General features: G+C 45.1%; 2 protein-coding genes across 2 annotated transcripts in view; both read left to right on the forward strand.

The window, feature by feature from the left end:
- Positions 1-316: 316 nt before the first annotated feature.
- Positions 317-9,475, forward strand: LOC144598502 (F-box only protein 40-like). The gene is made up of 3 exons (XM_078408659.1): positions 317-340; positions 4,499-6,370; positions 9,242-9,475. The coding sequence occupies exons 1-3, from the start codon at positions 338-340 to the stop codon at positions 9,473-9,475; spliced, it is 2,109 nt and encodes a 702-aa protein (XP_078264785.1). The 5' UTR covers positions 317-337.
- Positions 9,476-16,093: 6,618 nt separating this feature from the next.
- Positions 16,094-26,299, forward strand: part of LOC144598722 (DNA polymerase theta-like) — a 76,942-nt gene continuing 66,736 nt past the window's right edge. The window contains exons 1-7 of the mRNA XM_078409053.1: positions 16,094-16,256; positions 18,091-18,202; positions 18,346-19,171; positions 21,128-21,310; positions 22,872-23,002; positions 24,273-24,429; positions 25,092-25,200. Of these exons, the coding sequence (XP_078265179.1) occupies positions 16,159-16,256; positions 18,091-18,202; positions 18,346-19,171; positions 21,128-21,310; positions 22,872-23,002; positions 24,273-24,429; positions 25,092-25,200 (1,616 nt within the window). The 5' untranslated portion in view covers positions 16,094-16,158. The remainder of the gene's footprint in view (positions 16,257-18,090; positions 18,203-18,345; positions 19,172-21,127; positions 21,311-22,871; positions 23,003-24,272; positions 24,430-25,091; positions 25,201-26,299) is intronic.

Genomic DNA, 26,299 nt, shown 5'->3' on the forward strand with positions numbered 1-26,299 from the left:
TTTCTGACATTGTCCATAAGCAGACATTTTCATGTGCCTTGATGGCTGTTTTCATGTGCCTGAACTCTTTGTTTAGAGGGAGAAGAAAAAATCAGCTTTGGGCTGATTATTATTGCAAAATATAAATCATAGAAGCAGAAATGATTGCAATGCACAACACACAAAAGCTGTTTGGCTCATGGTCATGCCAGCCTTCTTAAAGCAAAAAAAATTACAATATTCAAAATGGCTCTGATAAACTTGTTCGTTTAGTAAGATTGCTACCCTCGAATATATTGAATTATATCTAACATATTTTCTTTATATTTTCAGCTGAGAAGGAAGAGGCTTAATTAAAATGGTAAGAAACTTCAATATGAACTTGACTGTCAGTGTAAAAACAAATGATCAAAACTCTGAAAACAGAGGCTGAAAACGAATCTGTCATTTTACAGTCATTGCATTTTTAATTTTGCCCCCACCTCTTTTTTCCAGCTTTCTCCCCCCTACTCGATCAGTTTGAAGGGTCCCGACCCAAAACGTTGCCTGTTCATTCCCTCCACAGATGCTGCCTGACATGCTGAGTTCCTCCAGCACTGTGTTGTGATAATTTCCTATAAATGTGTGATGTACATTTTAATGCATGACACACGGTTGTATTCAGACTTTCATGACTTTAGTCTAACAGTGCAAATGTGCATAGTATGTTAACACCCACCATAGCAATACATCAGATCAGGTAAACCAATGAAATTAATGAAAACAGACACACAAAGTGCAGGAATGTCTCCTCTCTCTCTTCAAGGCAAGCCTACTTTGAAGATGATCTCATCCTTATGAATACAATACAATATATCTTTATTGTCATTGTACCCAGGGGTACAACGAGATTGGGAATGCGCCTCCCATACGATGCAATAATTTAAGTAATTTAGTCAAGTCAAGTCAAGTCAATTTATTTGTATAGCACATTTAAAAACAACCCACGTTGACCAAAGTGCTGCACATCTGACCAGGAAAAAAAAAGAAACATACAGTGGCAGGCAGCCAAACACAACGGCGCGGCCATCTTGAACAAAATGTTAATTCAATCACCCACAGTCCAACAACAAAAGCATTAAATAAGCATCAAAATTACACCCCCAAAAAACCCCCCAAAAACACAGTCCAACAATAAAAGCACTAAACAGGCACCCAAATTACCCAACCCCAAAAACCCCCAAAACACAGTCCAACAATAAAAGCATTAAATAGGCATTCAAATCACTCAACCCCAAAACCCCCAAAAAACACAGTCCAACAATAAAAGCGCTAAACAGGCATTCAAATTACACAACCCCAAAACCCCAGCAACAGCAACCCAACGAAACGAAACAATTGTAACAGTTTTAGACAGGGTAAAGTGCAAGTTGATCTATGCGTTGTGGCCATCCGGCTCAGCAGGACCGGTTCATAGCAGCTATGGCCCTGGGGATGAAGCTGTTCCTGAGTCTGGAGGTGCGGGCGTAGAAGGCCTTGTATCGTCTGCCCGATGGAAGGAGTTCGAACAGACTGTTGCAGGGGTGTGAAGAGTCTTTATGGATGCTGGTGGCTTTTCTGAGGCATCGTGTGTTGTAGATGCCCTCCAAGTCTGGTAGCTGTGTTCCGATGGCCCTCTGAGCTCTATGGACTACCCGCTGTAGAGCTTTCCTTTCTGCCTCCGTGCAGCTGAGGTACCACACAGGGATGCCATGCGTTAGGATGCTCTCTATGGTGCAGCGGTAGAAGGTCGTCAGCAGCTGTTGGGGTAGACCAGACTTTTTCAGTGTTCTTAAGTAGAACAGTCTTTGTTGTGCCTTCTTGACCAGCGCAGCAGTGTTATTGGACCATGTTAGGTCCTCCGAAATGTGAGTGCCCAGAAACTTGAAGCTGGACACTCTCTCCACACTGTCCCCGTTGATAGAGATCGGGGCATATTCCCCGTTATATGACCTACGGAAGTTGATGATCAGCTCCTTGGTCTTGGTGGTATTTAGGGACAGGTTGTTATCCGAGCACCAGTCCGCCGGGTTCTGCACCTCCGCTCTATAGTTTGTTTCATCCCCGTTGGTGATAAGCCCGATCACCGTTGTGTCGTCTGCAAACTTGACAATGGTGTTGGTGTCGAATGCAGGAACACAGTCGTGTGTGAAGAGGGAGTAGAGCATGGGGCTCAGAACACAGCCCTGTGGTGTGCCGGTACTCAGGGTGATAGTGGAGGACAGGTGCGGGCCCATTCTCACTGCCTGCGGTCGTTCCAGCAGGAAGTCCAGGATCCAGTCACATAATGACGAGCTGAGGCCTAGCTGGTGGAGTTTGGTGATGAGCTTGGTGGGGATGACCGTGTTGAAGGCGGAGCTATAGTCTATGAATAGCATCCTCACGTACGTGCCCTGTCTCTCTAGGTGAGTCAGGACAGTGTGAAGAGCCAGAGAGATGGCGTCCTCTGTGGATCTATTTGCCCTGTATGCAAATTGATGTGGGTCCAGTGAGTCAGGGATGCTGGATTTGATGTGTGAGAGGACCAGCCTCTCAAAGCACTTCATGACTATCGGCGTTAGGGCAACTGGGCGGTAGTCGTTCAGGTTGGAGATCTTGGCTTTTTTCGGCACCGGAACTATGATAGCCGACTTCAGGCACTTGGGGACCGTAGCCAAAGATAATGACAGGTTAAAGATCCTGGTGAATACCTCAGCCAGCTGTTCAGCACAGTCTTTCAGTACCCTTCCTTGAACTCCATCCGGTCCTGCAGCCTTGCGTGGGTTGACCCTTTGCAGAGCGCGTTGTACCTCCTGTGTGCTCAGTTGCAAGACCTGTCCCACCACCTCGGCTGGGGTTCTTTCACTCAAGGTGGTTTTGCCAGTTTCAAAGCGGGCAAAGAAGGTGTTAAGCTCGTTGGTCAGTGCCATATCGCTGTGGGGGCAGGCAGGGCTGCTCTTGTAGCCAGTGATGTCCCTGACACCCTGCCACATGCTTCTGGTGTCCGTGGTGTTGAAGTGGTCTTCCACCCGTTGCCTGTGGGTGTCTTTGGCCCTTTTAATACCTTTGTTCAGGTTTGACCTGGCAACACTGTATGCTGAAGTGTCACCAGATTTAAAGGCATTGTTGCGTGCCCTCAGCAGGTTCTGTACCTCCTTGTTCATCCAGGGTTTCCGGTTTGGGAACATCTTTATCTCCTTGTCCTCCGTGACATTCTCCACACAGCAGTTGATGTAGGAGAGCACAGTGGATGCGTATTCCTCCAAGTCTACCTCTGAACCGTAGGTGGCCTGTTGTGCAAACAGGTCCCAGTCGGTGCGATCAAAGCAGTCCTGGAGTTGTAGGGTGGCATCCTCGGGCCATATTTTGACCGTCTTTATTGTGGGTTTGGTCTTGCGGATGAGGGGTTTGTATGCGGGCTGTAGAAACAGTGAGAGTGATCAGATTGTCCCAGGGGTGGGCAGGGGAGAGCTCTGTAGGCGTCCTTTACATTGGTGTACACCTTATCCAGTGTGTTTGAGCCCCTGGTAGGGCACTGCACATGCTGATGGAATTTGTGGAGCGAGGCTCGTAGGTCGACCTGATTGAAGTCCCCTGCAACAATGAAGGCACCGTTGGGGTAGGCATCCTGCTGCTTACTGATGGCCGAGTGTAGCTGTGCTAGTGCTAGGTTAGCATTAGCCTGTGGGGGAATGTATACGGCCATGATGATGACCACCGTAAACTCCCGCGGCAGATAGAATGGCCTACATTTGAGCAGGAAGTACTCCAGGTCTGGGGAGCAGTAGCTCTCTATTGCGGAGTGGTTGGTGCACCAGTCATTGAAAGGAGCAGAATTAGGCCATTCGACCCATCAAATCTACTCCACCATTCTTCTTCTTCTTCTTCTTGCTTTTGAGGCAGCAGAAGCTATGTAACACCATCCAGGCGCTTCTGCTTCTGCTGTCTCTGTTTGTTGTCGTTCGCCTGACTGAGGTCAGTTGACAGGGCTCACCACGGGGAGGTCGACAACATGAGCCCCCTCCACCATTCAATCATGGCTGATCTATCTTTCCCTCTCAACCTCATTCTCCTGCCTTCTTCCCATAACCCCTGACACCAGTTCTAATCAAGTATCCGTCAATCTCTGCCTTAAAAACACCCAATGACGGCCTCCACGGCGGTTTGTTGCAATGAATTCCACAGATTCACTACCTTCTGACTAAAGAAATCTCCTTTCTAAAGGTACTTCCTTTTATTCTGAGGCTATGGCCTCTGGACCTAGACTATCCCACTAGTGGAAACATGAACTCCACATCCACTCTCTCCAGGCCTTTCATTATTCGGTAAGTTTCAATGAGGTTCCCCCTCATCCTTCTAAACTCCAGCAAGTAGAAGCCCATCGCCGTCAAATGCTCATCATATCCTGCAGAGATGCTGCCTGACCCACTGAGTTACTCCAGCGCTGTGTGTCTTTTCTTGTAAACCAGTATATTGCAGGTCCTTGTACCAAAAATTAATGAAATGTCTTTTGCTTTCGTAGATCAGAAATAAAACGTTAGCTCCTCGGCTGCACACTCACTGTGAAAGATGTTACAGTCGCCACTGCAAGATGTCGTTTGAACCTTCTATTTCCTGTTTAGTTGTCAGTTGTCCCTCCAAGTGCGGTGCTCTTTTTCATCAGTGTAAGGAGAATGAACACACACTGCTGTGCCCTCTGGAACACGTTCCTTGCATAAATTCAGCCTTGGGCTGCCCCTTCTCCATGGCCCGCGACAAACTTGGCAAACACCTCCGTGCCTGTCCTGCCAGCGTGGTGTGCTGCTCCATGCAATGGAATCGCTGGCCAGCTAACAAAGAGGACATAATGTCAGTGAATAATGCTGCGGAGGAATCCTTGAATCCGGAGAACTTGGAGCTGGGCACCGCCATGAGGGACCAGAGAATAGTCTTCAACTCGGTCAGGATGGCTGAACTCTTCCCGGAGTTGGCACAGGCTGTTGGCGAGAATGATTTGGATTGGAAAGAAACTGGGATGGAAGGAGCATCACTTGTGGCTTCTGCTCGGTTGGACAGTGATCACCCGGTAGCAGAGATGGAAACACATCAAAATGGAAATGACAAAGTCAGTACTGACGGGGTGGAGCGAACTCAGGAAGAAGAAACGGCAGATTCTGAGGAAGGGCTATATCTTTCCAAGTATTCTGCTTGGGAGGGAATTTTCAGTAAGGACAGAGGTGGCTGTATGGGTGAAGAACCAACTCCAAAAGTCGTAAATAAGCAGAAGATTGAGCAAGCAGATGATATGAAAAAAGTGACTGAAAGTAAATCCAGTTCACCGGGCGTTGTTTTGTCAGCAACAGCAGAGAAGACAGGTGAAGCTCCTTGGCACGAAGGTGTTCTGGATAGACTCCAATCTCAGATGGATAACAAAGAGTTCAACATGTATCTGGCATATCATGGCAGTATGCTGATTCGATTTGGTCAGATGAGCGCTTGTACGCCCAATGACAGAGACTTTGTCTATGGAAACCTGGAGGCCCAGGAGATCATAACAGTCAATACCTTTAAGCTCCCATCCAGCTACCGAATTAACCGCGAACATCTTGCAGACCGTTCATCATGCAAGAAAAATCTGGAGAGCAAATCTGTGGACACATCTGACCTAGTAACAGTGAGTCATCAGGATGATGAGGTAACAATTTCATTGCTTTGCAACTTGGAGAAAATGTTAAAAGGCCACACCATCTCCGAAACAAAGAAGACCGATCGCCTCGTAAAAGATGTGGCCACCCAGACTTACTCCTTCCCCTCTGCTCCCTTTGGCCCCGATGTGGTTTTGGCTGATGTGGCTTCAGATAAAGCCTCTGCCCTGCATTTGCAACTCCACACAGAGTGCATCACCAAAAGGCACAGCAAGTCGGCCTCTGTCTTTACTTTTATGTGCCACCACTTCTTCAGACGGGATGAGTTTTCGTCACATTTTAAGAACGTACATGCGGACATCCAGTCATCTCTGAATGGGTGGATGGTGCAAAAGTGTCCTTTAGCTTATCTTGGCTGTTCCTACTCCCAGCCGAGGTTCGCCCCCTCCATGCAGAAGGCAAGGATGATCTACAATCAACAACAAAGTGCGTTTGCAATCAAACCAGTTGACACTGCAGTTTTATGTAACGGGGACATAAGTGTACGGAGGAGCGGCAAGAATTTACTTGTCCTCAGTAATCTTCCGTCTGAGATATTGAGGTACATTGCAAGCTTCTTGGACGGCTACAGCCTAACACAGTTGTCCCAAGTGTCGGTACTGATGAACGGGATCTCCTCTTCCTTATTGCAAGAGCGTGGCATGGTCCACCTTGTCTGGGAAAGGAAAAATTACTCGCATGGAAGCTTTTCTTGGAGAGCTCGGAAAAGGGCAAGTACATTTCATTATGTTGGCAGGACCTTTTAAAGAAAACTACAAAAAGACTTAGTGGCTACATTCTTGACTTTTCCATTTGAGATTTATTCAATCTAAATAAATTTAACTATATTTTGTTGGTCTTGACCCTCGGGTATCAAGAGACAAGTCAAGAATAATGAAAGGCCAAGATAGAGTGGATGTGGAGAGGATGTTTCCATTAGTGGAAAAGTCTAGGACCAGAGAGTACACCCTCAGAATAAAAGGACGTAGCTTTAGAATGGAGATGAGGAGGAATTCCTTTAGCCAGAGGGTGGTGAATCTGTGGCAATGGATTCATAGATTCGCCACCCTCTGCTGAAGAAATTCCGCCTCATCTGCTTTCTTAGGGTATTATCAAGGTTCTAAAAACATAAAAACAAATTTGCGGAATATTTCTGGGCTATTTGGAAACACTTTGAAAAAACAACTAAACACTTGGAGAATACAGAAACAAAGAACAATGCTGAAAGACAAAAAGCTAAAAAATACTAAAATGATAATTTGGAAGATTTCTTAACCCTTTTAAACACTTCTACACATTCAAAGATTTTAAAGCGTATAAATTAATATTTTTTTAGATTCGTTGTCCTGTTCAAACCAAGGGGAAAAAAAGTGTTCTTGGGTTCTTGCCTGATCCAGCATCGTTTGGCAAATCAGTTTAGTTTATTGTCACGTGCACTGAGGTACAGTGAGAAGCTTTTGTTGCGTGCTAACCAGTCAGTGGGAATACAATACATGATTACAATCGAGCCAGTCACAGTGCATGGATACATGATAAGGGAATAACGTTTAGTGCAAGATAAAGCCAGTAAAGTCCGATCAAAGATAGTCTGAGGGTCACCAATGAGGTAGATAGCAGTTCAGGACTGCTCTCTGGTTGCGATAGGATCGTGCCGTTGCCTGATAACAGCTGGGAAGTAACTGTCCCTGAATCTGGAGGTGTGCGTTTTCACACTTCTATACCTTCTGCCCGATGGGAGAGGGGAGAAGGCCAGGGTGCGACTCATCCTTGATTATGCTGCTGGCTTTGCCGAGGCAGTGTGAGGTAAAAATGGAGTCAATGGAAGAGAGGTTATTTTGTGTGATGGTCTGGACTGCGTCCACAATTCTCTGCAATTTCTTGCTGTCTTGGATGGAATTGTTCCCAACTCCATCTGGGGTAAGAGTGTTAGGCATTATGAAACATTTCCCTTTGCCCCGCGGACCTCCATGTGAATTTCAGCTTCAAGGTGGTGGACTGCTAATGGCAATTTTGGGATTGCAGTGTTGGCGTGCACAAAAAACTCCAAGTTAATGTCAATGATGCACGACAACGCCGGCAGTTTTGTCCATGTTTCCCTGTCAATGCGTGTTTGATGTTAAACGTAGTTTGCTGATATTGGCATAGGGTGGCACAGTGATGCAACGGGTAGAGCTGCTGCCTCAAAGTGGCAGAGACCCCCGTTCGATCCTGACTCAGGTGCTGTCTGTGTGGAGTTTGCATGTTCTCCCAGTGACCTTGTGGCTTTCCTCCAGGTGCACCGGTTTCCTCCCAAAGATGTGCGGGTTTGTAGGTTAAAGAGTCTCTGTAAATTGCCCCTAGTAGATAGGGAGAGGATGAGAAAATGGAATTACATGGAACTAGTGTGAATGGGTGATCGATGGTCGGCATGGACTCGATGGGCTGAGGGGCCTGTTTCCATGCTGTTTCTCCAAACTAAACATGTTCAGCAGCTGAGGATATTTTGACACATAATTGGTTATTCGTTCATATCTGTTATTTAATTTGATTAGTGTGAGGTATTTATTGAAAACTGCAGCAACAAAAATGCTTTATAATTAAAATATTTATTAATGTTGTTTGGAAAAAAAACTCCTCAATTACCTGACAGTTATTATCTGTAAAGTTAAGGATCCCAGTTTGTTATTTTTCCATTACCAAAGCAAAGCACTGCTAGCATGTTGACCTTCAATTACTTCTCCTCTATCCCTAATCTCTGACACCTTAAAAATAACTTTACTTGATTGTAACGTTGCTATATCTGGGAACTGCAATTCATGGTATTCAGATAAGTTGATCTTGTGCATTCCCCTGGTCTGTGTAACTCATACCCAGTGCAAGCAAACACATTTTGTAATTCAAACAGCAATTTCATTGTGCTGGCCCACTGCTTTCGAAGACACTGTTGAAAGAATCTTTTGCCATTGCACATTGGAAAACCAAGGGAATGAGTCTGAAGAGGGGTCTCGACCCGTTCCTTCTCTCCAGAGTTGCTGCCTGTCCCGCTGAGTTACTCCAGCGTTTTGTGTCTGTCTTTAGTGTAAACCAGCATCTGCATTTCCTTCCAACACAAAGGAATGATATGCTTGACCGCAAGGGGAATAGACTATTTTCAGGGGTCACTGGTTTAAAATAAGAATAATGGTGAGGTATCAATGTTCAGGTTCATTATGACATAAATCAGAAGGCCCCATAAGGCAAAGGCATTTGCCTTATTCACATTGATCTTGGTTCCCTGTAGGGGTTCATTGAACACGACGGCACTCAGCCGCCCTCTGAAGGTCTGTTGGCTGAATGAAGTTTACAGCACCTGCAAGATCTGGGTCACTTTTATTCTTGAGCAGAAAATATAGTGCTGGGGGAACTTAGTGGGTCAGGCAGCATCTGAGGAGGGACTTCAGACAGAAGAAGTGTCCCAATCCGAAACATCGCCTGTCCATTCCCTCCACAGACGCGACGCGGCCTGACCCACTTTAAAAAAACCCATTATATAATTTGTTTTTGCAAACTGAACCTTGAGACTGAACCCAAGGAGTGCAAATCAATTTGAATTAATAAACGCTATGACTTTCTATTTATTACAGAGGTGGCAATTTAGCTCTGTCTTTTCCACAATTGAAAACTGGCATTTTAGTGACAACCCCAGCATGGCAGAACATCTGAAGACATGTTCCTACTACGTGACGGAGTGCAGATCAAATCGTGTGCCTCTCATCAGTTTGTGCAAAACTCAGAAATTGGAACTAGAGAAAAAGAGCCTTATTCATATGTTTAATAGGAAAAAGGCAGCAAATAGATTTTCTAATCTGACTCTGTAAAGCTTTAGTGTCTAGATCTTGATTTGGTTACTGTGAATTCAATACCGTTAAGTGGTAAGTATATTGCACAGTTTATATATAGGATATATTAAAATACAGCCATTTTAAATGTATTAGTAAGAATTATAATACTGTATTCTGTTTGATATGTAAACTTTCAGAGGATAGTGTTAGAGGGCATTATATGAAAGCTACTTAACCACGGGTTATCTTTACGTAATATGACAGTGCAGAAAAATTTACAGAAGCCAATTAACCGACAAACTTGCATGTCTTTGGAATGTGGGAGGAAACCGAAGCACCTGGAGGAAACCCAATCGGTCACAGGAAGAACATGCAAACTGCACACAGGCAGCACCCGAGGTCAGGATCAAACCCGGTTCTCTGGCAGCATATTGTTGTATGTGTGGTACATGGATCTGCCAAAACGTATTGCAGGCTAGTTACTTCTGTTCTTACCAGAAGTTCCTACCAGTACGTCCATGGCAGTTCCAAGCATGGAACATTCTGGGTAGAGTCTGGATTTGAACGGCAGAAGAGGAAGAATTGGAAACACAAATGTTGGAGGAACTCAGCGGGTCAGGCAGCATCTGTGGAGGGAATGGACAGCCGACCTTTTGGATCTGAAGAAGGGTCCCTGCTCAGTTTGTCAGCTATCCATTCCCTCCACAGATGTTGCCTGTCCCGTTGAGTTCCTGCAACACTTTGTGTTTTACTCAAGATTCCAGCACCGGCAGTTCCTGGTGTCTCCAGAAGAATAACGCAATCTGATTTGCTTCTGTACATTTACTTGTATTAAGCTGGAGAATGATATGGGAAAAATAAAATGGCAGAAGTTATATTTTAGTAAAGTTTTGCTGTATTTAAATAAAATAACTGTGCTTATTAAGAGAGATGCAATTGACCCTCTGAGATGTTCTGATTTTAGCTGGATGCAAGGTGTTCAAAGTGAATCTTTGCTTCAAATACCAATGCTACAATCACCTGAGGTCCTCATTGGCACAATGAATAAATTTTCCTTCATAGAGCAAATATCTCCCACTTTAATAACCAGAATTTTAGAAAATACTGAGGCTGTACAGATCCTTGTTACATATTTCAACAACGGCCTATTAATTTCAGATCCAGTTACATTAAAATCATGTTTTCTTAAACAAATATCCAAAACAAGTAAAAAACATTTAAAATATGGACATTTTCTGTCGGCTAGAAAGGCCACAACTATGATGGTATAGAACACAAAGTGCTGGAGTAACTCAGTGGGTCAGGCAGCATCTGTGGATAGGTGACATTTCTCATCCTGACCCTTCAGACCGATTATTGGGGAAATATTGTTGGAAAAGAGAGGTGGGGGTGGAACAAAGCCTGGCAAGTGATAGGTGGATACAGGTGAGTGGAAGGAGGGTGATTGGCAGAAGGGTGGAGAGAGTGACAAAGGCTGGCGATGAAAAGGAGACAAAAGGGTGTCAGACAAGGAGAGGAGTAAAATGTAAAACCAGAGGTAGGGATGTAGGTGGAAGTGGATGGGGCTGAAAGAGGGGGAAATGGGTGCAGTCAGGCAGCATCTCTGGAGAACATGAAGAGGTGATGTTTCTGGTCGGGACACTTTTTGGCTAATCTCCCTTCCCGTTTTCTCACCCCCCCCCCCCCCCCCCCCACCACAATTTGTCTGAAGAAGGGTCCTGATCCAAAACGTCACCTATCCATGTTCTCCAGAAATGCTACCTGATCTGCTGAGCTACTCCAGTGCTTAGTGTCTTTTTGTAAACCAGCATTTACAGTTCCTTATCTTTCAATGAATGGGAGAAATGTGCACTGGGATGGGAGAGAGAAGGGGGGGGGGGTTGAAGGGGGAATGTAATGTTACCTAAAGTTGAAGAATTCAATGTTTATTGGGCTGTATTACTGCCCCGCTGTTCCTTGGATCCCCACTACTCTGATGGAATGTCTTGTCCAGTGAAGAACAACGGGAATAATATGCTTAAGGTGGGGCTTGGGAAACAAGAGTCTATTGTCAGGACAATCAAGATGCGATGCACAAATATTACCTTCTCGATGTTAATGTGTCAGAAAAAGTCAGCTGTTCACTTAATACCGTCATCTACAAGTCAGTGTTGTCACATTATAGGCTGAAACTCTACTGCCATCTTGAGGGTACCGAGGAGAAGCCTGTCACTGTTTCGATGGCAGTTAAAGCTGCTAATGTTTAAAAAAGATAGTTTATGTAGTTTATTATTGTCATGTGTACCGAGGTACAGTGAAAAGGTTTTGTTTGCATGCTATCCAGTCAAAGAAAAGACTATACATGAATACAATCAAACCGTGCACAGTGTACAGATACAGGAAAAAGGGAATAACATGTAGTACCAATAACAGATAAAGAGTACAACATTCAGTGCAACATAAAGTCCGATTAAAGATAGTTCAAAGGTCTCCAATGAGGTAGGTGCGAGATAGGACTTTCATGTTCTAACAGTGTTCCTCCTGGAAACTATTTCCTGGGCTATTTGTGGTTCAAGGGTGCATTTTGTCTACAATGGTTCCTGCAAAATGATTGTGTATAATGCTTTAACATGCCAAAACATGATAGACGAAAATACTGCTGATAAAAATATATTACCATTGGCTTGAGTAATGTTTGCATTATTGTATGCACCATTTGTGTTTTGGTGATCTGTTGAGGATTCAGTTCATAGTGCTTTGTTTACCATAAGACAATAAGACATAGGAGCAGAATTAGGCCATTCAGCCCTTCAAGTATGCTCTACCATTCGATCATTGCTGATCTGCTTTCTGCTGACGAGGCTGAGATTCCTGGATCTGCTGAAGAAAAGATGGCGAAATACTGAAACAGAGTATAATACCGGGTTGTAATTGAGAGAGGTGGAGAGGGATTTGATTGGAAATGGTGCAGCCAAGAGCCATAACAAATACAAAAGCCTTGATATTGAGGAGTAATCTTGGAGAAGTTAATGTAGGGAAATGTAGACAGGCCTTTTCTGAACATTCAGGAGTTTTAATTCTTGTTTATTTTTCATATATTTAAATTAAATGATTGAATGATAATTTGAATCCCTACCTTTCAAAGTTGCCAGTGAGTTGGCACATTCATAGGATGCAGAATACGTTAAATAACTGTCCTGCGGCAGTGTTGGAATCCAAACTCTTCTCAGCACTGCAGACTTTGGAGATTTGTAGCAAAACTTAAAATCAATAAAATATGAAGGAAGAACTTCATTACAGTATACGTAATTCATTAAACTTTACTTCAATGCTGATATTCTAACAGCAGGAGTTGGTGGGAGAGGGAGTTGGTGGGAGAGGGGGTTGGTGGGAGAGAGAGTTGGTGGGAGAGAGAGTTGGTGGGAGAGGGAGTTGGTGGGAGAGAGAGTTGGTGGGAGAGAGGGTTGGTGAGAGGGAGTTGGTGGGAGAGAGAGATGGTGGGAGAGGGAGTTGGTGGGTGAGAGAGATTGTGAGAGAGGGAGTTGGTGGGAGAGAGAGTTGGTGGGAGAGGGAGTTGTTGGTGGGAGAGGGAGTTGGTGGGAGAGGGAGTTGTTGGTGGGAGAGGGAGTTGGTGGGAGAGGGAGTTGTTGGTGGGAGAGGGAGTTGTTGGTGGGAGAGGGAGTTGGTGGGAGAGGGAGTTGGTGGGAGAGGGAGTTGTTGGTGGGAGAGGGAGTTGTTGGTGGGAGAGGGAGTTGTTGGTGGGAGAGGGAGTTGTTGGTGGGAGAGGGAGTTGTTGGTGGGAGAGGGAGTTGGTGGGAGAGGGAGTTGGTGGTGGGAGAGAGGAGTTGTTGGTGGGAGAGGGAGTTGTTGGTGGGAGAGGGAGTTGGTGGGAGAGGGAGTTGTTGGTGGGAGAGGGAGTGGTTGGTGGGAGAGGGAGTTGTTGGTGGGAGAGAGAGTTGGTGGGAGAGGGAATTGTTGGTGGGAGAGGGAGTTGTTGGTGGGAGAGGGAGTTGGTGGGGGAGAGAGATTGTGAGAGAGGGAGTTGGTGGGAGAGGGAGTTGTTGGTGGGAGAGGGAGTTGTTGGTGGGAGAGGGAGTTGGTGGTGGGAGAGGGAGTTGTTGGTGGGAGAGGGAGTTGTTGGTGGGAGAGGGAGTTGGTGGGGGAGAGAGATTGTGAGAGAGGGAGTTGGTGGGAGAGGGAGTTGTTGGTGGGAGAGGGAGTTGTTGGTGGGAGAGGGAGTTGTTGGTGGGAGAGGGAGTTGTTGGTGGGAGAGGGAGTTGGTGGTGGGAGAGGGAGTTGTTGGTGGGAGAGGGAGTTGGTGGTGGGAGAGGGAGTTGGTGGTGGGAGAGGGAGTTGGTGGTGGGAGAGGGAGTTGGTGGTGGGAGAGGGAGTTGGTGGTGGGAGAGGGAGTTGGTGGTGGGAGAGGGAGTTGGTGGGAGAGGGAGTTGGTGGGAGAGGGAGTTGGTTGGCGGGGCCGGAGGGGCGGGGTTGGCGGGGCCGGAGGGGCGGGGTTGGCGGGGCCGGAGGGGCGGGGTTTGCGGGGCCGGAGGGGCGGGGTTGGCGGGGGCGGGGGCGGGGTTTGCGGGGCCGGAGGGGCGGGGTTGGCGGGGCCGGGGGGGCGGGGCCGGACCGGAGGGGCGGGGTTGGCGGGGGCGGGGGCGCGGGGTTGGCGGGGCCGGAGGGGCGGGGTTGGCGGGGCCGGAGGGGCGGGGTTGGCGGGGCCGGAGGGGCGGGGTTTGCGGGGCCGGAGGGGCGGGGTTTGCGGGGCCGGAGGGGCGGGGTTGGTTTCCGGTGAGTGCGGCGGGCAGTTTGAAACGGACGGAGCGGTGACGGTGGTGATGATTGGCGGCGGCGAGGGAGCTCCGGGCCTCGCCGGCATCAGCTTCAGCTCCCCCACTGACACTCCCCCCCCCCCCAGAAGGTCGGAGATGCCCCGGGCGGGCGGGACACGAGAGGCCAGCGCTGAGGCCTGAATGATGGTCGGCCATGGTATTTGCGACCAGGGGAGTTTAACTGTCACCGGTACCGGCCCTGGACCTGGACAGCGCCATCTTCGAGTCATACAGTGTGGAGACAGGCCCTTCGGCCCAACTAGTCAATGCTGGCCAACATGCCTCACCTCCACTAGCCCCTCCTGCCTGCATTTGGCCCATATCCCTCTAAACCTGACTTATCCATGCACCTGTCCAAGTGTCTTTTAAATGTTGTTGTACTCCCTGCCTCAACTACCTCCTCTGTCTGGCAACTCGTTCCATACACTGGCCCCTCAAGGTCCTATACAATCTTTCCCCTCTCACATTAAACCTACGTCCTCTGGTTCTCGATTCCTTTACACTGGGTAAGAGCCTCTCTACATTCACCCGATCTATTCCCCCTCACGATTTTATAAACCTCTATAATCACCCCTCAGCCTCCTGTGCTCCAAGGAATAAAGTCCTAGCCTGCTCAACCTCTCCCTGTAGCCCAGGGCATCCAGTCCTGGCAACATCCTCGTAAATCTTCTCTGCATCCTTTTCAGCTTAACAATAGTCTTACTGTAAAGATGTAGCAAGTAAGAATGTCATTGTTTCCTTGTGGGTATCATATTAATTAGTTACAGAGTTCTCATAGATAACATAATAAACAAAAAATCAGTACATTAAGAAAAATAAAAGGACATAAATTGCTGGAGTAACACCAGATTAGGCAGCATCTCTGGGGAACATAGGTGAAGTTTTGGGTTCAGACCCTTCAGACTGTGAACTGCAGCTGCAATTTGTTGTATCTCCATAAGAAAAACACTTGTAGTGCAAAAGGCCTGGTCCTAGTGCAACCAAGATAGCTCATGGTTGCTGAGGTAAGTGTTGTGCAATGTGCAAGAGCCTGATGGTTGTTCGGTAGAAGATGCTTCCCAATAACAGACAGATAAATATATAATAATCAGTAATAGGATAAGTTAATAACACTAGGTAACCAAGATAAATATATAATAATCAGTAATATAAGAAATTAATAACAATATAAGTAATGATTCTCGTGCAAAACTGAAGTCTAGTGCAACTAAAGACACAATCTGTTGTAACTCATAGTTGCTGAGGTTAGTGCTGTGTAACATTCAAGATGATTGCCGGGAATAAACTGTTTTTGGGTTCCTGTACCGTCTCTCCGATGGCAGCCTTTATGAGGCAGTGCCTTCTGTAGATCCCTTCTATGGTATGGAGGTCAGTACCTGCAATGGACCGGGCAGTGTCCACCATTTTTTGTAACCACCTTTGTTCTTGGGATTTCGAGTCTTGAGCTTCTGAACCAATCTGTGAAGCAACCAGTTGCTCTCTGTCTTACACCTATAGATGTTCAAGAGAGTATTCAACCAGTTATTTATGTTATATTATCTGAATAAGAATGAAAATTGGCAAGAATTTAAAGAACAATGAAAGGTGTCTAAAATCAATTGATATGGCGGCATATCAATATCAATTTATTTCGCACAGCCCTCATTGTTAAATCAAAATTGTTTTATTAATTCATTGGTTAATTTAAAATGCATTGTACATTTTTGATGTTTTAATCATAGAGAATCTGGCATGCGATTCAATAAAATGTATGACATGCTGTTAAATAAATGTTATAAATATGGGATGGAATAACTGTGAAAGTGCTTATTAATTGTCCCGATTATAGACCTGGTGGAAGCAGAGAGTAACCATTGAAAAGTGTTCCGGTCTCTTGACGATGCTGCACTGAGCCACCTGAGTTTGAGGATGAAATCTGCAGCCATGGCGAAGGAAGGAGTTATTCCGGCTATCAACCCCCAGCACAGATATATGGGACAACGGCGATTTCCTGTGAGGAGGCAATGGTAAGAAGCCCCAAGGTTTGTTGGACTGCGGAAGTACCTGAGAAGCCCTGTATATTTATTTTCAAATATTAAATTACTTGGCTTGCTGAGCCATTTCAGAGAACATAGAACATGGAACACGACAGCACAGGAACCGACCCTTTGGTGCACAATGTCTGTGTCGAACATGATGTCGAGTTAAACAAATCTCCTCTGCCTGCATGTAACCCCTATCCCTCAATTCCATGCAAATCCATGTGCCAATCATAAAGCCTCTTAAAACGCCACAATTGTATTTGTCTGCACCACCACCCTTGGCAGCGCGTACCAGGCACCCACCACACAGTGTGTGTGCGGTGTGTGGTGTGTGGGTGTGTTTTTTTGTTGTTGCCATGCACATCTTGAAACCTTGTCCTCATCTTAAAGTTAATCACTCTAGTCTGTGACATTTCCATCTGAGGGGATAAAGGTTCTGACTGTCTACTCTATCTACGCCTCTCATAGTTTTATGGCCTTCAACCAGGTCTCCAGGAAAAAATGGGTTATTTAATGGTTTAACTATTTAAGGGTTAATTGTGTTGCTGTGATACAATTACATACAAACTGGACATTTTGGGGAATGGCACATTTTCCTACTTAAAATATTACTTAAGGATTTTCTTTTCTATTCACGTTACTGCTTAATACCTGCCTTTATGTCTACAAATATTTTAAACTGAATCATGGGGAGATTTGAATATATAATTTCTGGATTGGTAGTCCAGATCTTTTGAGTTATTAGTCCATTGGTATAATTACACTGCAAGATATTTTACAATAGATCGCAAGAGATCTGCTTGCTAGACCAAATACCGACTTTGCAAAAAGTGTTTTGAATTCCTATTATTTCTTCATAGATGTTTTTTTTTTTAAATCACAACTCCAACAAACTGGAAGGTGTTAATAAGAAGTAGTAGTCTGAAGTGTATTTTCTTTAATGTAAGAAGTATAACAGGGAAAGCAGATGATCTTAGAGCTTGGATTGGTAGTCATGCAGCACGGAAACAGACCCTTTGACCCATCTACTCATGCTGACCAAGAGGCCTCATCAAAAATATTACCATTTGCCTGCATTTGACCCAAATCTTTCTGAAACTTTCCAATCCATCTATCTGTCCAAATGTCTTTCCAATTTCTATAATTGTACATGCCTCAACTACCTCCTGGCAGTTCATTCCATATACCCACCACCCTGTGTGTAAAGTTGCCCCTCAGGTTCCTCTCATCTCCTCTCATCTTAAACCAATGTCCTCGTTCTTGATTCCCCTACCCCGAGGAAAAAAAACTGCATTGACCTTGTATGCAGGTCCTTATACACCCTATAATATCACCCCTCTGCACTCCAAAGAATAAAATCCTAGCCTGCGCAACCTGAAACCTCAGCCCTCAAGACCCAGCAACGTTCTCATGAATCATCTCTGCACCGTTTCCAGCGTAATGACATCCTTCCTCTAGCAAGGTGACCAAAACCGAACACGATACTCCAAGTGCGGCCTCATCAATGTACCCTGTAATATGATCTCCCTCTGTCTGTACTCAATACTCTGACTGATGAGGGCCAACGTGCCAAAAGCCGCCTTCACCGCCTTATCTACCTGTGACATCACTTTCAGGGAACTATGTGCCTACACTCCTAGATCCCTCTGCTCTATAATATGCCCCAGGGCCCTGCCATCTTGTGTATGAATGAGCAGGTAACGTATATTGGAATTCTATATTTGATCTGGTTGTATATGCTTCTTACTTAAATCATTGTTATTGGTTAGCACAAGACTTATTGGAGGTTTTTGTGTGCCTTTTGTTTCCATGCAAACAGTATGACCGATTCACCTTCTTTAACCCTTCGACGATCAGGCCGTTTGCAGCAGCAAAATCACACGGAAGATTCAGAGGGCAAGGAAAACCAAGCTGATGGGGCTTGCATCAAGGTGGGGTTGCTGAATGGTCGATTGAAGAGCACGCAATCAAGCATCCTGTGTCCTCCTCTTAGACTAGATCCCGGAGCTCTGGAGGATTTAGCCACTGACTGAAAAATATAACAATGCCTTCTTATATTTCTGCTTTCATTCAGGTTCCTTCCAAGGTTGAGGCAACCACTGCGAGTGGTGGCGCTGTGTCTGATTCTCCGTTATCACTCGATGATTCACTTGTCCAGGCAGCAGCGGACCTTGAGAAGAACTGGAATGCTGGAAATCCAAAAGAAGATGCTTTAAAAGCAGTACATTTGAACAATTGTAAGGCATCTTCCAATTCTAATAGTCACATGACCGATGAGGTGAACACACACGATCTTTTAAATGAAGACAAGAGCTTAAAGTTCAGTTCTGCAGCACGGGCATGTGGTAGTAACAGTGAGGGTCAGAAGTTATTGACAAACAGAGTACCTACAGCACAGACTAAAGCTTTGTTGGAAATAACGCAAAGTGTCCATGATTTGATGAAGAACCCTCCGTATCGTAGTCGGAACGGAACGGACACAGGTTCAGCAGAAGACCACATGTCTGTGGGCAGCGACACGAGGGCTGATGGAAGAACATTACCGCTGGCCAATGGCCACAAGAGGGAAAGGCCCTCATCTGTTGACATGCTCGATCCCGATACATCTGCCTACCCGACTGCCAAGAAGGTCATGACAGCTCCTGGCTGCTTGTCAGCCCAACGAACATTTCCAAAAGCAAGACCTGGGGTGAAAAGGCAGGTTGGAAATTTGTCCAAGATGGATAAGAGTTTACAAACTTCAAGGAGACCTATCATGATTAGTCCTAACCACCAGAAATTGTTGCAAATGAAGCAGCTTTCTCATTCAAACTGTTCCCTGTCAGTGCTGACACCTCCTCCCGGCCTCAGTGAAAGTTTGTTAGATGGCAGCAAACTTAGTCACTCCTTGACAGCAACAGGTACGGTCTGTTTAATGTTTTCTGTTAACTCTTATAAGAAATAAAATTACAAGCTATTTTGGAAGGTCACTAGACGAACTGCAGATGCTGGTTTACAAAAAGAGTCACAAAGTGCTGGAGTAACTTAGTGGATCAGGCAACATTTGTGGAGAACATGGATAGGCAACGTTTCAGGGTGGGACTCTTCTTCAGACTGATTGTGTGGGGGGTGGGTGGAGGGGAGAAAGCTGGTAAGGAGGGGGACAGGAAGTGGACCGGCCCTTAATGTTACCTATTCATGTTCTCCAGAGATGCTGCCTGGCCCGCTAGATTACTTCAGCACCTTGTGTTATGGCTCACGATTCCAGCATCTATAGTCTTTTGTGCCTCTCTTTCATGTTCAATCCATAGATCTATAAATGGGTGTGGTGGAGGTGGGAATTCAGTAAAAGGTAATGGGTCTGAGAAACTGCTTTATAACGCACCTGCCAGTCAAGTCCAAGTGACTGTGGTTCGAGAGATGCTCCCCGACTTACCATGCTTCAACTTGCGATATTTTGACTTTACGATGGTGCAAATGCCAGGCAACGGCAGCGAGCCGCAGCTCGCATCTGGCCACGTGATCAGGTGCATTTTGACTGATGATATTTTCGGTTTGCGATGGGTTTCTCGGAACGTAACCCCATCGTTAGTTGAGGAGCAGCTGTATCTGAGTTAAATCTTGTACTATTTGCATACTGTATAATCTATCATGATGTAAAGTGTTTGACTGATTGAACAGGCCCTTCCATCCACCTAGTCTGAACTGACCGACAATCACCTGTTCACATCAGTTCTATGTTATCCCACTTTCTCATCCTCTCTCTGCACACTAAGGGCAATTTACAGAGGGCCAATTAACCTACAGACCCGCACGTCTTTGGGATGTTGGAGGAAACTTGGTAAGGCCAGCAGCATAATGAAGGACGAGTCGCACCCTGGCTACTCCCTCTTCTTCCCTCTCCCATCAGGCAAAAGCTATAGAAGTGTGAAAATGCACATCTCCAGATTCAGGGACAGGCAACTGAATACCACAACCAGAGAGCAGTGCTGAACTACTATCTACTTCTTTGGTGACCCTCGGACTATCCTTGGTCGGAATTTGCTGGCTTTACTTTGCACTTAAACGTTATTCCCTTATCGTGTATCTATACAAATGGCTCGATTGTAATCATGTATTGTCTTTCTGCTGTCTGGATAGCACTTAACAAAAGCTTTTCACTGTACCTCGCTCGGTACATGTGACAAACTAAAATGAACTGAAACTGGAGCAACCGGAGGAAACCCACGCCGTCACAGGGAGAACTTGCAAACTCCACGCAGACAACACCTGAGGTCAGGATTGATCCTGGGTTTTTGGCGCTGTGAGTCAGCAACTCTACCTGCTGCGCCACTGTTATTTTGGTTTTTGGATCCATTTCATTGTAGTATTTCCAGTCATTGTATCAAATATTGAGAGTAAAATCTATTAATTACATCTTTTTAGACTTTAGAGTTTAGAGATACCACACGGAATCAGGCCCTTCGGCCCACTGAGTCCGCGCCGACCAGCGATCACCCCTTACACTAGAACAATCCTACACACTAGGGACAATTTTACAATTTTTACCAAAGCCAATTAACCTACAAACCTTTACGTCTTTGGAGTGTGGGAGGAAACCGGAGCAACCGGTGAAAACCCATGCAGTCACAGAGAGAACGTACAAACTCCGTACAGGCAGCACCCGTAGTCAGAACCCAGAGGCAGTAACTCTACCGCTGTGCCACCCCCTAATATGGATAATAATTGTTTAAGTAATATTTGATCAGCAACTTTTTTTAACTGCAATTAACTTTCACACTTATTGTCTGAAGTGAAGGTATTTTGCACAATGTCGCTGATTAGCATCTTGCAGAGGAATCCGCACTCTTTATGCTTGTTTTTTCATTTAATTCTAGGCGGGTGTGAGGAGGTGGTTGCCCCTGCAGAACCCGGGGACATGCTGCTGCTATCCAACTGGGGGATCCCCAGAGTGGTCCTGGAGAAGTATCGGAGCCTGGGGGTGGTGAGAATCTTTGAATGGCAAGCCGAATGCCTCACACAACACCGTGTATTGGAGGGAAGAAACTTGGTTTATTCAGGTAGTTTACAGTTTAAACACTTGAGCTGATTTCACTTCACTGCGGGGTGAAATGGGCCTAATTTAGACCACCTTGCACAAAGTAACGGTGCCTTGCTGTATTTATATAGGCTAAAATATTAACGATAACAGTAATATTTTATTTTTGCATTTTCCATCCGATTCTCCGGAAGCAGTGTTTTTTTAATGGATAAAATGGTACCAGTATGCATGATTAATAAATATATGTCACAACGCCATAGACCCAATTCAATCCTGACCATTGGTGAGACCAAGCGCAGACTCGGCGATTGTTTTGCTGAACACCTTCGCTCAGTCCACCTTGGCCTACATGGTCTCCCGGTTGCCAAACACTTTAACTCCCCATCCCATTCCCACACTGACCTTTGTGTCTAGGCACCCTCCATTGTCAGTGAGGCCAAACGCAAATTGAAGGAACAGCATCTCATACTTCGAATGGGCAGCTTACAACGCAGCGGTATGAATATAATTTCTCTTTCAACCCTAATATCCCCTCTCTCTGTCCCTCCCCCACCCTAGTTGTACTAGTTTTGCTGTCATCCTGTTGAGTTCCTTGAAGATAGACACAAAATCTCAGCGGGACAGGCAGCATCTCTGGAGAGAAGGAATGGGTGACGTTTTGGGTCGAGACCCTTCTTCAGACTGATGGACTGTTAAGTTCCTCTGTCCATAAACATGTTATCACCTATCCCACACCTATCCCATCCCATATACATGTTATCACCTATCACCTATGGCCTGTTGTGTGCCCCACACGCTCTTGATTATTGTTGGACTTTGCATATCTTCCATTTATTTCTCCTAATCTCTCATTCCCCTTTTCCCTGACTCTCAGCCTGGAGAAGGGTCTCGACCCGAAACGTCATTCCTTTTCCTATTCCTATTCCTTTTCTCCAGAGATGCTGCCTGACCCACAGAGACGCTCCAGCTTTTTGTGCCTGTCTTTGGTTTAAACCAGCATCTGCGGTTCCTCCCTACACAATGATGTTTAACTTTCAGGAGATGCCAGTAGGCCGTACTGAGGCTTACCATCGCAAAAATGTGGTGGTTTTAGCTCTTTTTTATTCTGGGCTTGCCTTTTCCTCGGGTCCTTAATTTGAGTGTTCGTTCATTCGGTCATTAAAGAAAATGACACCAGTCTTACATTCGGAATTATTTGATCTCGGAATCTCTTCTTTATGCAGTAATTGTGGTGGTAAAATTGCTTGCCATTGAACACTAGTTAATAATTTCATGTGTTTCTCTAAAATGACCAGATGCGATTAATCTTTAGAATTAAAAAGTTCACAATTAACATGATTGGAAGACACCAAGTTGATAAAAGAACCGGATAGCTAAGTCGGTAGAGCATTGGACTTTTAATCTGAGGGTCCAGGATTCAAATCCCTGGTTGGGTGATAGCTTTCTGCCACATTGAGTAAATATGTGCACATTTGCAATATTACTATTCACCATTGCAATCCAAACACCTCTGAGATGTTTATGTGACACTAACTCCTGGTTGCAACAAAAAAATAAGCACTGATTTATTTTGTGTACAGCCCCAACCAGTGCTGGCAAGACACTCGTTGCTGAATTGCTAATTTTAAAGAGAGTTCTGGAAAGGAGAAAGAAGGCATTGTTCATTTTGCCATTTGTTTCTGTGGCAAAGGAGAAAATGTATTACCTGCAGGTGAGTGCGGATCGTATCAATGTGACTGTGTACTGCCCTTCCATATCCTTTACCTTCGTTATCAGCAAATATCTGTGAACTCATTCAGTGAGCCAGAAAGCAAGGTAAATTCTGCTTCACAAATACAGGATGAGGACAGTGAGTCAATTTCATTGTTTTAACAGTAATCCAGCATTTCTCAGTCATCGTAACCAGCTATTTTAAAACCAGAAAAAAACCACAATGTGCTGGAGTAACTCAGCAGGTCAGGCAGCATCTCTGGAGAACATAGATGTTTTGGTTGTTTAGGGACTGTTCCAGTTTTAGTTAATTAGCTGATCTGAACTCCCCAGACACCATAATGAGGTTTGAACTTTATCTATGGATCCATGTTCCAGTCCTCGGCACATTAGTCCAACATCTTAACTTTTACACCATTGTGGCCATGCTAGTTCTGAAAGAATAGCAATTTCTTCATACCCTTCCAAACAATGCAGCAAGATTTTAAAGTTAGTGACAAACAATGCAGCAAGATTTTACAGTAAGTGAATACCCACCAGTCCTGACATGTTTTGGGGTAAAATGGTGGATTATTTCTCTTTTGTCTCTGGGATTTCAGTCAACTCAAGACAAATTTGATGAGCTGCAAGTTTTATCTGATTGCAACAATTTTTAATTGATTCATTAAAAATTGCAGTGTGGAAACAGGCCCTTTGGCCCAACGATCCCATGCTGCCCATCGATCACCTATTCACACTAGTTCGATGTTATCCCACTTTCTCATCCACTCCCTACACACGGGACAATTTACAGAGGACAATTAACCTACAAACCTGCATGTCTTTGGGATATGGAAGACAACCGGAAAACCCGGAGAAAAATCTAGCGCTCGAAAGGAGACATGCAAACTCCACACAGACAGCACCCGAGGTTCAGGATCGAACCCGAGTCTCTGGTACTGTGAGGTAGCGGCACTACCTGCTGTGCCACTGTGCTGTCATAGGTTCTGTATGATCCAAGTTAGTCTTCGTCTAGTTCAAGATGGGAGCGTTCTTTGGCAAAATAGGTGGCATTGAATGGTGATGGGATGAAAGTAATTGTCCTTTTCTCAACTTCTCATTGCATCTGTTGGGAACACATTGACAAGTGACGCAGTGCTAGGGAAATGTAATTAACTTTTTTTTTTTAAATCGATCTTCATATTTCTGGATCATAATCAATTGCATAAAATGACCTTAACTGAAAGGGGGAGAAAAAACAAATGTGTGAATATCTCTGATCCCAATCCCAGAACTTATTCCAAGAGGCGATGATGAGAGTGGAGGGATATATGGGAAGCACATCCCCAGCTGGGGGTTTTTCATCGCTCGATGTCGCTGTGTGTACTATCGAGAAGGCCAATGGGCTCATCAATCGAGTTATTGAAGAGGACGAAGTAGACCAACTCGGTGAGAGCACAAAATATACTTTTGCTGTGAAAAATCTTTGATTTGAAAATGATTAAATCTGCTTGTCTCTCCACAAGGCTGTATGGACCTGTGTATTTCTACCAGTTCCTGGTTTTATTTCTGCAGTTAAAACATCCTTTTATTTAATGAGCTTATCTTTATTATAAGATACCGCATGGAAACAGGCCCTTTGGCCCTCCGAGTCCATACGACCATTGATCACACGTTCACTAGTTCTTTGTCCTACACACTGGGGCAATTTACAGAGACCAATTAACCTACAAACCTGTACGTCTTTGGAATATGGGAGAAAACCGGAACAACCGGAGGAAACACAAGCGGTCATAGGGAAAATATGCAAACTCCACACATACAGCACCTTAGTTGGGATCAAACCGGAGTCTATGGTGCTGTGAGGCAGCAGCTCTTGGGATCAAACCCGGGTCTATGGTGCTGTGAGGTAGCAGCTCTACTACTGCGCCACTGTGCTCCCCACAACATTGATTGTATGTGTTTTTTTTAGCAAGTGAGGGGCGTAAATCATCTGGCTTCTATTGGTGGCAAGCTTGTTTCTGAGTATCTTGAATGTTAACACCGCACTTGATATGTCATTCCAACGCCTTATTTTTAAACCTCTAATTTATTTTATTTTGCCCCTGTAGGAATAATAGTCGTGGATGAGTTACATATGTTGGGGGACTCGCACAGAGGGTACCTGTTGGAGCTGCTTTTAACCAAGATATTATATGTCACTAGAAAAAGAGAAAAAAGGTACACAAAAGGCATTACAATATCTTCCCTTTTTCAATGAAAACCTGTTCTAGAATTCCACCATTACCCTGCTGGAGTTCCCCAACTGCAATCTCTTTTTTCCACTGAATATAGGTAATTCATTTGAGACCTTGCCCTCCATAAAATTTTCATATTGCTTCCTATTGCCCAATATGCTTCCCCTGGTTACCATATAAAGGCATGCACATGGAAACAGGCCGTTCAGCCCAACTTGTCCATGCTGACCAAGATGGCCCATCTATGTTAGTCCCATTTGCCTGTGTTTGGCTTGTATCCATCTAAACCTCTCCTACTGTGTTTGAATGTCTTTTAATTGATGTTATAGTGCCTGCCTTGATAACCTCCTCTGGCAGCTCGTTCCATATACCCACCAGCTTCTGTGTGAAAACATTGCCCCTCAGGTTCCGATTAAATCTTTCCCCGTAAACCTATGTCCTCCGGTTCTTGATTCCCCGACCTGGATAAAAGACTACATTCACCCTATCGATTCCCATCATATTCACCATCATGTAATCACCCCCTCAGCCTTTAAAGTGTTTAGAAAATGCTTTGGCACGTTAGTTAACAACTGGTGGTATTTCTTGGCACCCCTCCTCACCCTCCACCTTTTTTCTCCTAACGACTTGTGACCTCCTAGTGGCACACTTTTACACAGAGACTATCTCCTCTTTTCAGTTCTCTACCTGTCATAAATTACTCCTTTATTTTACCCGACCCACAATATTCCTTGACATGCTGGGTTTCCGAGGAAGTTCAGCATGTCTCTAATAGCTCTTACAAACTTTTACTGAAGCACCACAGAAAGCATACTGTTGGGTTGTATTACAACTTCATTTGGAAACAGCCCTGCCCAAGACCGAAAGAAACTACAAAGAGTAGTAGACGTGGCCCAATCTATCAACAGACCAGACTCCCCACCATTAACTCCATCTACACTTAAAGCTGTCTTAGAAAATGCAGCCAACATAATCAAAGACTTGTTCTTCTTCTCCAAGCTCATGTCCGGCAGAAGGTACAGAAGCTTCAACCCAGGAACAGATTCCTCCCCTCCATTATCAGGCCTCTAAATCATCCTTCC

This window comes from Rhinoraja longicauda, chromosome 12 (assembly GCF_053455715.1).
Source record: "Rhinoraja longicauda isolate Sanriku21f chromosome 12, sRhiLon1.1, whole genome shotgun sequence".
NCBI classification, from domain to species: domain Eukaryota; kingdom Metazoa; phylum Chordata; class Chondrichthyes; order Rajiformes; family Arhynchobatidae; genus Rhinoraja; species Rhinoraja longicauda.

Bases quoted from the DNA above. Each gene is read 5' to 3' on its own strand.
- LOC144598502 (XM_078408659.1), top strand. The intron at 6,371-9,241 runs GCAAGTACATTT...TATTTATTACAG, and splicing joins CTTGGAGAGCTCGGAAAAGG to AGGTGGCAATTTAGCTCTGT.